Raw genomic sequence first — 12,500 nt, 5'->3', positions numbered from 1 at the left:
CGGAGGGTGCAACACCAGTGCGAAAATGGAAACCTAAGCCGTTGGTCCCGAAGATGGCCGACCTACCTGTGGCCCGTCTAGGCTTATACAAACCGCCATACTACTCTACGGGTGTCGACTGCTTCTGCCTTTTCAAGTCAAAATAGGACGACGCTCAGAGAAGAGATGGGGCATCATCTATAAGTGTCTTACCACACGGGCGGTGCATCAAGATATCCTGCACAGTATGGACACAGACTCCTTCCTGATGAGCCTCAGGCGGATGAGCCATCGGACTCCAGCTGAGCTCTATTCCGACCAGGGTACAAACTTTAAGGCAGGAGAGAAGGAGCTCCGTGACTCTTTTAACAGCATGTCCTCCGACCTCCAACGACTCCTAGCCAAGCAGAAGATTGAATTCCACTTCAACCCTGCAGCTCCTCACGTCGGGGGAACATGGGAGAGGGAGATCAAGTCTGTCAAGACTGCACTGTCTGTCAAGTTCAACCTATCTCTGAGGAGGTACTACATACTGCCTTACTAGATGTAGAGGCTATATTGAAAACCAAACCTTTGGCCTATACCTCATCCAGTGTTGCTGACTTGGACACCGTGATTCCTATTGATGGAGCCCTACCTCCAGTTGTCTACCCTAAGAGCGAGGGACTAAGCCGGTGGAGATGGCGACACTGTCAAGTTATAGCAGATCACTTCTGGTCAAGGTTCATCAGGTGCTACCTGCCAACCCTCCAATGCAGGCAGAAGTGGAATGGTGCCACAAATGATCTGACAGGGGATTAAGTAGTCCTGTTGATGGCCCCCGAGTTCCCTAGGGCACTTTGGCCAGTTGGCAGAGTGGTTAAAGTATATCCGAGTGCAGATGGTCATGTAATGGAAGACGTGGAAGTCAAAAACATAGTATATACCAGGGCCAGTTGCCCGGCTTATTACTCTTCCAGTCATCCCAGATGCTGAGGAGGATGAGGAATGCCCTCCGGTGGCTTCAAACGGATGAGCCTTTTACATGAGCAAATTGGGGGCGGCTGTGCAAAAGGCCAGTTAATGATAAGATAATGTCAGGGCACTGTTGCGCTACTCTAGTTAGGATTCTTATTATGTAAATCCGTAAGCGTGAGCGGTCGGAAGACACACTGTCCATTCAGAGCGGCGGGAACGACAGATTGCATCAGCCGCTGCTAGCAATCAGGTTTGCCGCATTCACGAACAGCTGAAGACGTGCGTCAGAGTTATTATCACCCTCCGATTGGTTGTATCTTGTGTTTGTGTGCGTCCTATGAGAGAGAGTACTTTAATCCTCTAATGTTCGCTGATTGATGCTCATTATCAGTAATGATGCAGTTATCGGCTGTATAATGTTATATGACGATGTTAATTAATCCGTGCCAGCTCTTATAACTTATTTGTCGATGTTCAAAGTTCAGAGTTATAATGTTTATAATGTTATAGTAAATAATGTAAATAAATAATGCAAGTAAATGTGATGGACAAGCTCATTCTGACCTTGATCTTTATCAATCCCTCCTCTCTTCCTTCTCAGCTAACATATCTACTGCTAAAATTACTTACTATCACAACAAAATTAACAATTCTTCTGACTCTCGCATGCTTTTCAAAACCTTCTCCTCCCTTCTTAACCCTCCTCCTCCTCCTCCTTCATCTACCCAAACAGCTGATGATTTTGCCTCATTCTTCATAAACAAAACTACCACCATCAGCGGCCAATTTACCAATCCACAAACTAACACACACATTTTACCAGCTAACACACACATTCTACCTTCCTTCTCCTTGCTTTCAGAGACAGAAGTCTCCAAACTCCTTCTTTCCAATCGCCCTACTACCTGTCCGCTTGATCCCATTCCCACTAACCTACTTCAAGCTATTTCTTCCTCGGTTATACCCACACTCACACACATCATAAACACATCTCTTCACACTGGTACATTTCCCACAGCATTCAAGCAGGCTCGGGTAACCCCACTGCTTAAGAAACCCACTCTAAATCCAGCACATCTAGAGAATTACAGACCGGTATCTCTTCTTCCTTTCGTCGCAAACACACTTGAACGAGTTGTTTTCAACCAGATCTCCTCCTTTCTTACGCAGAACAACCTCTTGGACAGCAATCAGTCTGGCTTCAAAAGCGGACACTCAACTGAGACTGCTCTGCTCTCAGTAATTGAAGCTCTGAGATTGGCAAGAGCTGCTTCCAAGTCCTCAGTTCTCATCCTGCTGGATCTGTCTGCTGCCTTTTACACAGTTAACCACCAGATCCTCCTGTCAATCCTAAAGAGGAAGGGAATCTCGGGAACTGCACTCCAGTGGTTCAAGTCTTATCTCTCGGGTAGGTCCTTTAGGGTGTCGTGGAGGGGTGAGGCGTCTAAGACCCAACATCTAGCTACTGGTGTGCCCCAGGGCTCAGTGCTTGGACCACTTCTCTTCTCCATCTACATGACATCACTAGGATCTGTGATTCAGAAACATGGCTTTTCCTACCACTGCTACGCTGATGACACACAACTCTACCTCTCATTCCAGCCTGATGATCCGACGGTAGCCGCTCGCATCTCAGCCTGCCTGACAGACATTTCTGGCTGGATGAAGGACCACCACCTTCAACTAAACCTTGCGAAGACAGAGCTACTCGTAATCCCGGCTAACCCAGCACTTAATCACAACTTCACCATTCAGCTCGTCATCCATAACTCCATCAAGATCAGCCAGGAACCTTGGAGTTGTAATTGACGACCAATTGAATTTCACATATCACATTGCTAGCACTGCCCGGTCATGCAGATTTGCCTTGTACAACATCAGAAGGATCAGGCCCTTCCTATCAGAGCATGCTACACAACTGCTTGTTCAGGCGCTTGTTCTATCCAGACTGGACTATTGTAATGCTCTCCTGGCTGGTCTCCCAGCTTGCACTGTCAAACCTCTGCAACTGATCCAGAAGCTGCAGCTAGAGTGGTCTTCAACGAGCCGAAGAGAGCACACGTCACTCCTCTCCTAACAAAATTGCACTGGTTGCCGATTGCCGCTCGCATCAAATTCAAGTCACTGACGTTTGCCTACAGAACAACCACTGGCACTGCTCCCTCATACCTGAACTCATTACTTCAGACTTATGTGCCATCCAGAAACTTGCGCTCTGCAAGCGAGCGCCGTCTTGTGGTGCCATCTCAAAGAGGCACAAAATCTCTTTCTCGGACCTTTACCATGACTGTTCCCTACTGGTGGAATGATCTGCCTAACTCAGCCAGAGCTGCTGAGTCCGTAGCCATTTTTAAGAAATTGCTGAAGACGTATCTTTTTCGGCAGCATTTAATCCAGTAATACTAACACACTCTTCTCTATTCTAACAAAAAAAAAAAAAAAAAAAAAAAAAAAAGTACTGTACGTTGGATTGTACTGTGAAGGGTCATAGCACTTACATACTGTTGGTCTACTGCTAGTTTAATTGCTTCTATTGTTTCTCATTTGTAAGTCGCTTTGGATAAAAGCGTCTGCTAAATGAATAAATGTAAATGTAAATGGACGATGTTAAACAGGTGTTTATGCATCGCTGTCATTGTATGAGGGGATCAGTGTAAAGTGAGTATGTGAATGATGATCATTTGTAATTATGTTGCTGTTATTTGAGTACTGCTCTTTGTGTGTTGCAGAGAAACCACACACACACACATACCAAACAATCATGCCAACCACGTCTACGGCAGCTGATATGCATTCAGCCCACTTCTGAGCCCAACCCACGTCAGTTAAGGCAGGACTCATTGACTGTACACCAGGTCTCCGCTAAATGTTCACTGTCCATCAATCCTCGCATGCTTATCGGCAATCGGCCTCAGCCTCAGGCCGCAGAGGAAGCCCTCCACAGTCCACTGCACTATTCAACTCAAACTCCTACAACTTATTAATGTTCATGTAAAGGCTGACTCCTCCCTCTGATGTTGATATCTCCATTCCAGTCATAATAAATCAGTTAAAATTGATGCTTCACTCTGTGGTGTTCTGACCGATACACCTGGTTCACACGCACACACACATGCACATGCACACACATATACACATGCACACACATATACACATGCATGCAACATGCACGCACGCACGCACTCACACACACTCACTCACTCACTCACTCAGTCACTCACTTACTCAGTAATTCACTCACTCACTCACTCACTCACTCACTCACTCACTCACTCACTCACTCACTCACTCACTCACTCACTCACTCACTCACTCACTCACACACTCACTCACTCACTCACTCACTCACTCACACACTCACACACTCACACACTCACTCACTCACTCACAGTAAGGGATATGTCCCTGAAGTGTTGAAGTTGTTCCCATTCATTCATTCATTCATTCATTCAGAGAGAGAGAGAGAGAGAGAGAGAGAGAGAGAGAGAGAGAGAGAGAGAGAGAGAGAGAGAGAGACGTAAGCAGGAGATCTCCCAGCGTTCACATGAACTGGTGGAAACGGAAACTCATGTTAAAATGAGCCTGTTTGAAAAATTGAACTATTCAGCGTGAGAACCCGAGAAAATAAAACTATTTCAACCGAACCGCAGTAGAGTTAGTTTTAAATCGGGCCGAGACCACCTCGTCCAGGTTCTTCAAAGGCATTGCTGTGAAAACCCCCTTCCAGAACCAGTATCTGTAAGAGTGTAGTGGAGAAGCTACAGTGTTTGCCCACACACAGATGCAGTCAGGTTAGTAGCATCACTTTTAGTTAGTAACTCCCGACATCCAGCAGAACGAGGCACAAGACTAGATATATTCGAGAAAGTGACTGTTCAGTGTTTTTGAATCACTTAAAGGAAGGAACCAATTTTTGGAAAAGCGAAACCCCACACACAGTCTTCCACACACACTCATACAGAACGACGGAAGCGTGCCGAACCTGCGAAGGCTTTGGATATGCGCTCCTTCTTCCACTCCCAGGGCTGGTCGTACTCCTCGGGCGGCCTGTCGTCGTCCTGGGGTAACCGGCTCTCCCGGGAGCAGCGGTGCGCCTCGGGGTCGCCTCCGTTCTCCTCGTACGGGGTGTCGTAGAGCGGCAGAACCGGGCCGTCTTTAGGAGCTCGACCTCCGCGGATTTCTGACACATGAAGAGAGATGAAGAGTGTGTTAAAGTCATCATCAAATCAAATGATAATCCTAGTTTTTTAACGGAATATTGCTGTGTTTATTGTAAATGATTTATCGGTGCACATGATTATTGTGTTAATAATCTCTAATCAGAATAACAGCAGCATCTCTTCTCTTCTCTGATGACGAGGGCGGGGCAACCTGTCACTCACATGAGATCAGCCAATAGCAAACCACAACCAGCCAACCAGCCAATCAAATCCCCACAGACACAATCAAGCCCCGCCCACATGTGTTCTTGTTCCAGAAGCGCTTCACTCGATATACGACACAATAGAGGAGAGAAGATAGCGCAACTTCCCTTTGAGTAACAATTATTGACATTTTCAGGCAAATTCCAGCATTTCTTTTTCCAAGGGTTAGGGTTAGGGTTAGGGTTTCATTAATTATTCAGGTTTTTTTCGTGTTAAGTATTTAAAAGTTTCAGGTAAATGAACTAAAAACAAGCTCAAAACATCTAAACATGTAATGTTTAATAGTGAGACCAAAGAAAAGAGATCAGCTGAGATCCGCATGACTTTATCCAGCAGACACACCGGGAAAAACAGTAGATTTGGAATAATACAACCTGGAAAAACGGCATGCTAATGAGTGTGTCTCAGAAGACTGTGATTCGTGTTGAGGCTGCAGCTTATGATAATTTTGAGAAATTGAATAAAACAGTATGTTGATTATGTCTGGGTTTTTTAAGCGGAATTTTATTTTCAGTATTTTATTTTAAAAACAAAAGTCATTACATCCAGCCTGTTATGCTACACATAATGTGTAAAAAGGGTTAAAATAAAAACATTACATTGTAAAACTTTGCCCAAATATAATAAAGTAAACCAAAATCTGATTCTGCATAACAGATCTGCATATAGTAATTACATTTCATTGATTACCTCATTACAACAGTCCCTTTACATTCACTGCTCTCATAAACACAGCACGACTTGTTTAACATTTAACGTTCAACAAAATGGGTATTTAACACAGCAAAGTCAGAATGATCACACTCCTAATCTAGTGTGTTTTCATTACACAGTGCATGGATGCGATTAATCAATAATCAAATTCTTTGTCAATTATTTTCATTATCGATTTTCGACATTGTCGATTGTATCGATTAGTTGTGCACAGTATAAAGATGCAATTCATTAATAACAAATTGGTTGTTGATTAGTTGTTGGAGCCATAATTTGTTTAATGAACACTAGCGGTGTAACAAGACCCTCGTGGCACAATACGATTCTGAACCCACGATACAATATTATCGTGATACTCAAGACATGTGGTGAAAGGTGAACAAAATATTAACTATTAATTAAAATGCTAAATTTGGTATTACATTGTGTGTGTAAATGAATAGTCTTGAACTTGTGCTGGAAACCCAAAGCAGGACAATAGAGACTCCAGAATAACAATATTCATGATTCTGACGCTGAAAACAGAATTATTTTAGACGAATATACTTGCACTCTTTCACTGACTAGATATATTTAAAATAATGTAGGACACTTTATACTGATAACAAGACATCTGGCATTATCAGGACACACAGATATTCCCCCACTGCATTATTATACTTTATATTCAAAATTATATATAGTAGTTAATGTAGTACTGGCACTAAAACTCTGAAAACTTGAATTTTGTCTCACACAGTAATTTTTATTTTGGGTGAACTATACACAATACATTATTGTCACTATCCACGATACATATCTGTATACATCGATATATTGTGACATCACTAATGAACACTGGTCAACCCCAGACTCACATTCTGCTGTATCAACGTATAATGATAGACCGTAGCTCCGTCCTTGACCTCCAGGGGTCACTGCAACTGAAACCGGACTCCACATATCTGTGACCCTTCACTACAAAACTCAGAAATCTGTTCTGTGATCAACAGATAGACATTCCTCAACGCCTCTCTCTTCTTCTCTGGTGGCGAGAGCTGTTAGCAGCTGTTCCTAATGGCATAATGTAATGCAGAGGCGCTCAAGGAATGAAATATTACACCACAACGCTGCGTAATTGCCTCTCTGCTCAGGGGAACTCTTGCGGAAAAAAATGAGGAAAGTGGAGAGAGAGAGAGAGAGAGAGAGAGAGAGAGAGAGAGAGAGAGAGAGAGAGAGAGAGAGAGAGAGAGAGAGAGAGAGAGAGAGAGAGAGAGAGAGAGCGAGCTCCTTACATTATCCTCTTAAGTAGTGACAACTCAATTTTGGCGACCAAACATTTCTTGCCGAATCACCAACTCTCAGTTTCCGCTGAAATCGCTTTGCAGGGCGAAATCATTGATGGAAACAATGACGTTTAATTAGTGCTTCTCCGATGCCTCGCTTTGTCTGTGTCAGTGTCTATTTCTAGCAGACAGATAAACTACAACAGGTAAACATGTCAGCGGTGTGGACACTAGTTCTGCTCGAGCCTCTCGATTTCTTGTTTTCAATCGATACTAATATGGATTCTTAAATCTCAAGATCAATATTTTAGTCTATGCAGATTTCTGCTTCACTAAACATTATTTGAAGCTCCTGCACAGCCATCTTCTAACCGTATACACACTGGGAACTATATTCTCAGAAGCCGAAGCGCAGCTACTTCTGCGGAGTGATTAGCGCAACACTGAGCGAACTCACGTCTCCTCACCGCGGGCGTCTCAGGCGCTGCGAGCGAATCCCTCCGCAGACGTAGCCGTGCTTCGGCTCTGAGAATATAGTTCCCAGTGTGTATACGGTTAGAAGATGGCTGTGCTCATGTGACCTTGTTATTTGCACACGCTGTGACTATACACATCACATCTGTCATGAAACACCCAACACAGAGGGATCCAAGTGCAGCGTGAGTTTAATACAGGGTAGTCAGAGGGTCACAGACAGCAAACACAGCATAGGAGACAAGGCAGTACTCAGAGTCCGATAACCAGGCGAGAAGACAGAGGCAGGCGGCAGACGAAACGGAATCCAGGAAACAGGCGATGGGTCAGATACACAGACAGGACTAGACTCGGAAAAGCTTGGTGATGTCCACAACAGTAAAACAAGACTACGCAAGGGGTAATAGTGTGAGTGGGGTATAAATGTGTGTGGAACTAGATGCAGGTGTGAGGGTGATCAGTGGAAACAGGTGTGTGAGATTAGTCCAGAGTGTGTGCGTGAACAGTCCAGAGTGTGTGCGTGAACAGTCCAAGGGAATGAAGTGCAGGGGTGAAGCGCCCTCTCGAGGGCAATCCAGCCAAACATGGTCACAACAACATGTAAATAGGAAAATGTTGGCGTTATTTTGTCACTTATTGGGAGCAGTATGCTAGCTGGAGCCATTTACCTCCAGTCTTTGTGCTAAGCTAGGCTAACGGTGGGTGCGTCACACAGAGTTACGGCACGCGCGGAGATGAGAAGGGTGTGTGTGGACTTATCTAACTCTGGGGGATACGATAAAGTCCCAAAAAGTCGGCGTGTTCCTTTAACTAATAATCGTGTAATGAATGTCACTCCAGTTCTACTTTATGAGTATGAATGATCACATGCATTGGAAGACAACAGTATACAAGCACTGTACAAGGTTTTGCCACAATTCTGTTATCAAGAAGTCTGCCTTAAATGTTAGTACAACTCAGTTTATGAGTTAGTATTAAATACATTAGTGCATCATTCAGTGTGACTCTCCCACACACAGCTGTGACTCTCGTTCACACTTCTTCCCTGCTCTCGTCCAGACACGTTACTAACGAGAGAATCTGCCGGAGCTCGTACCGATAATCACCAGATCCGGCGGATCCCAATCCAGTCCAGAGCTTGTGTGCTATCAGCTCCACGTCTGCAACAGTTCAGGGATCAGAGGTCAAGCAACACACACATGTTGGCCACCCACCGCGCGCGTGTGTGTGTGTGTGTGCGTGCGTGTTTTATCTCTGTCTTACAGCCGCGAGAAACAGTCCCTACACACACTCTAGCTCAATGTTGCCAGGATTACACACACACACACACACACACACTCCAGCTCAATGCTGTCCATCCTCCGTTCAAGTTGGTGTGGCACCGTCTTGGTATTTTGGGTCTGGTCACTTTGTGGTGTGTGTGTGTGTGTGTGTGTTCTTTCTTACACATACAAGCACATGCAAACATTTGCATGTGCATAAATGCATTCATGTCAGCAAGAGTGTGTGTTTAAGAGGCTTAGTTTAGCAACATGCTGTGTGAAAGTTGTTTAACGAGAAATGTGTGAGGCATTAACAGCTGCAACAAAACACTGGTGCATTGTGGGAAACCAACTGTGGTGCTAAACATAATGAGGACCTGACATGCAGAGAAATAAACTGGCATCTCAGACAGACTACACAAGACAGACAGATGTGTGTGTGTGCGCATGTGCGTGCCTGTGTGTGTGTGCCTGTGTCTGTGTGCCTGTGTCTGTGTGTGTGTGTGTGTGTGTGTGTGTGTGTGTGTGTGTGTGTGTGTGTGTGTGTGTGTGTGTGTGTGTGTGTGCGTGTGCGCGTGTGTGTGTGTGTGTGTGTGTGTGTGTGTGTGTGTGCGTGTGTGTGTGTGTGTGTGTGCGTGTGTGAGTATGCTAATGAGTCTCCACAGTGGTCAGTAGCCGGACAGCATCATTGATTCCTGCTGGACTGAAGAGCAATCACAGCTCGTTAGAAGCCGCATGACGGATCATTAACACGAGATTAATGAGCCGCCGTCGGAAACAGCAGCGCCACTCGCTTCAGACACTCCAGATCCACGGAGGGAAAAACTGATCAAATGATGAATCAAGACGCATTGAACACAAGAGTGTTGACCCAGTTTCCTGTTTTAAGAGAGGCATCAGCGTCTACAGCACTCAGCAGATACACACTCGGCTAACAGACACACACTCGGCTAACAGACACACACTCGGCTAACAGACACACACTCGGCTAACAGACACACACTCCGCTAACAGACACACACTCGGCTAACAGACACACACTCCGCTAACAGACACACACTCGTCTAACAGACACACACTCGGCTAACAGACACACACTCGGCTAACAGATACACACTCGGCTAACAGACACACACTCGGCTAACAGACACACACTCAGCAGACACACACTCGGCTAACAGATACACAGTCCGCTAACAGACACACACTCAGCAGACACACACTCGGCTAACAGACACACACTCAGCAGATACACACTCGGCTAACAGACACACACTCGTCTAACAGACACACACTCGTCTAACAGACACACACTCGTCTAACAGACACACACTCGTCTAACAGACACACACTCGGCTAACAGACACACACTCGTCTAACAGACACACACTCAGCAGACACACACTCGGCTAACAGATACACACTCAGCAGATACACACTCGGCTAACAGACACACACTCGTCTAACAGACACACACTCGTCTAACAGACACACACTCGGCTAACAGACACACACTCGTCTAACAGACACACACTCGGCTAACAGACACACACTCGGCTAACAGACACACACTCGGCTAACAGACACACACTCGTCTAACAGACACACACTCGTCTAACAGACACACACTCGTCTAACAGACACACACTCGGCTAACAGACACACACTCGGCTAACAGATACACACTCGGCTAACAGATACACAGTCCGCTAACAGACACACACTCAGCAGACACACACTCGGCTAACAGATACACACACTCGGCTAACAGATACACACTCAGCAGACACACACTCGACTAACAGACACACACTCAGCAGATACACACTCGACTAACAGACACACACTCAGCAGATACACACTCGGCTAACAGACACACACTCGGCTAACAGATACACACTCGGCTAACAGATACACACTCGGCTAACAGATACACAGTCCGCTAACAGACACACACTCAGCAGACACACACTCGGCTAACAGATACACAGTCCGCTAACAGACACACACTCAGCAGACACACACTCGACTAACAGACACACACTCAGCAGATACACACTCGGCTAACAGACACACACTCGGCTAACAGATACACACTCGGCTAACAGATACACACTCGGCTAACAGATACACAGTCCGCTAACAGACACACACTCAGCAGACACACACTCGGCTAACAGATACACAGTCCGCTAACAGACACACACTCGTCTAACAGACACACACTCGTCTAACAGATACACACTCGGCTAACAGACACACACTCAGCAGACACACACTCGGCTAACAGACACACACTCAGCAGATACAAGATACAAATGCAAACAAAAAATGTGCATCTAATATCTCCTTTCACACAGCAGTCCCGGTAAATTACAGTAAAGTTACCAGAAAAACCTTTCCAGTAAATGCACAAATGTGCCGATCCCACAAGCACCAGTGTTTATACTGGTCAGAGACGCATCATCAGTGAAGCACCAGTGAGCTGTGAGCTGTCAATCATCACGAGCTGTAAACAGTGACGGCTCTTCTCCTCGGCGAGAAGCTTCACTTTCATGTTGGGATCATTTATTTTTAACTTCTGAGTGACAGGCGTAACCTCTGAAGACTCAGTTATGAAATAACTCATCACAGACAGTTCCTGAACACACACACACACACACACCATCAGATGTTTCAATCCAGTCTGTCTCGCAGCAGAAGCTTTTGTTCTGGTGTGAAGAAGATAAAACTGGAGCAGTGCAATCAGAGTTCAGCCAAAGCTGGAGGGAGAGAGAGAGAGAGAGAGTGTGTGTGTGTGTGTGTGTGTGTGTGTGTGTGTGTGTGTGTGTGTGTGTGTGTGTGTGTGTGTGTGTGCGAGAGACACTGTGTGTGTGTGAGACTGTGTGTGACTGTGTGTGTGAGAGAGAGATAGAGAGAGAGTGTGTGTGTGTGTGTGTGTGTGTGTGTGTGTGTGTGTGTGTGTGTGTGTGTGTGTGTGTGTGTGTGTGTGTGTGTGAGAGAGAGAGAGAGAGAGAGAGAGAGAGAGTGTGTGTGTGTGTGTGTGTGCGAGAGACACTGTGTGTGTGAGACTGTGTGTGACTGTGTGTGTGAGAGAGAGATAGAGAGTGTGTGTGTGTGTGTGTGTGTGTGTGTGTGTGTGTGTCTGTGTGTGTGTGTCTGTGTGTGTGTGTGTGTGTGTGTGTGTGTGTGTGTGTGTGTGTGTGTGTGTGTGTGTGTGTGTGAGAGACAGAGAGAGAGAGAGAGAGAGAGAGATAGAGAGAGAGCTAATCTAACAGGCTGGATGGTCTAGTGATGAATGACCACTCGACCCTCGTCCTGCTGAGGGTCAACAGCCCATTAGAGCTGATGCAGGCACACACACACACACACACACACACACACACACACACACACACACACACACACACACACACACACACACA

General features: G+C 45.6%; 1 protein-coding gene across 3 annotated transcripts in view; it reads right to left on the bottom strand.

Annotated features, from left to right (window-relative positions):
• shf (Src homology 2 domain containing F) overlaps positions 1–12,500 on the bottom strand; it is a gene marked incomplete at its 3' end in the record, with an annotated part of 127,943 nt that overhangs the window by 31,811 nt on the left and 83,632 nt on the right. For all 3 annotated transcript variants that reach the window (XM_079620283.1, XM_079620281.1, XM_079620282.1), the window contains exon 3: positions 4,919–5,116. In XM_079620283.1, the coding sequence (XP_079476409.1) occupies positions 4,919–5,116 (198 nt within the window). The remainder of the gene's footprint in view (positions 1–4,918; positions 5,117–12,500) is intronic.

The sequence above is a fragment of the Phoxinus phoxinus genome (assembly GCF_949152265.1).
Source record: "Phoxinus phoxinus genome assembly, chromosome: 8".
NCBI lineage: Eukaryota > Metazoa > Chordata > Actinopteri > Cypriniformes > Leuciscidae > Phoxinus > Phoxinus phoxinus.
Note: the sequence above shows the minus strand (reverse complement) of the source record. Positions and strands in the feature narration are given on the sequence as shown.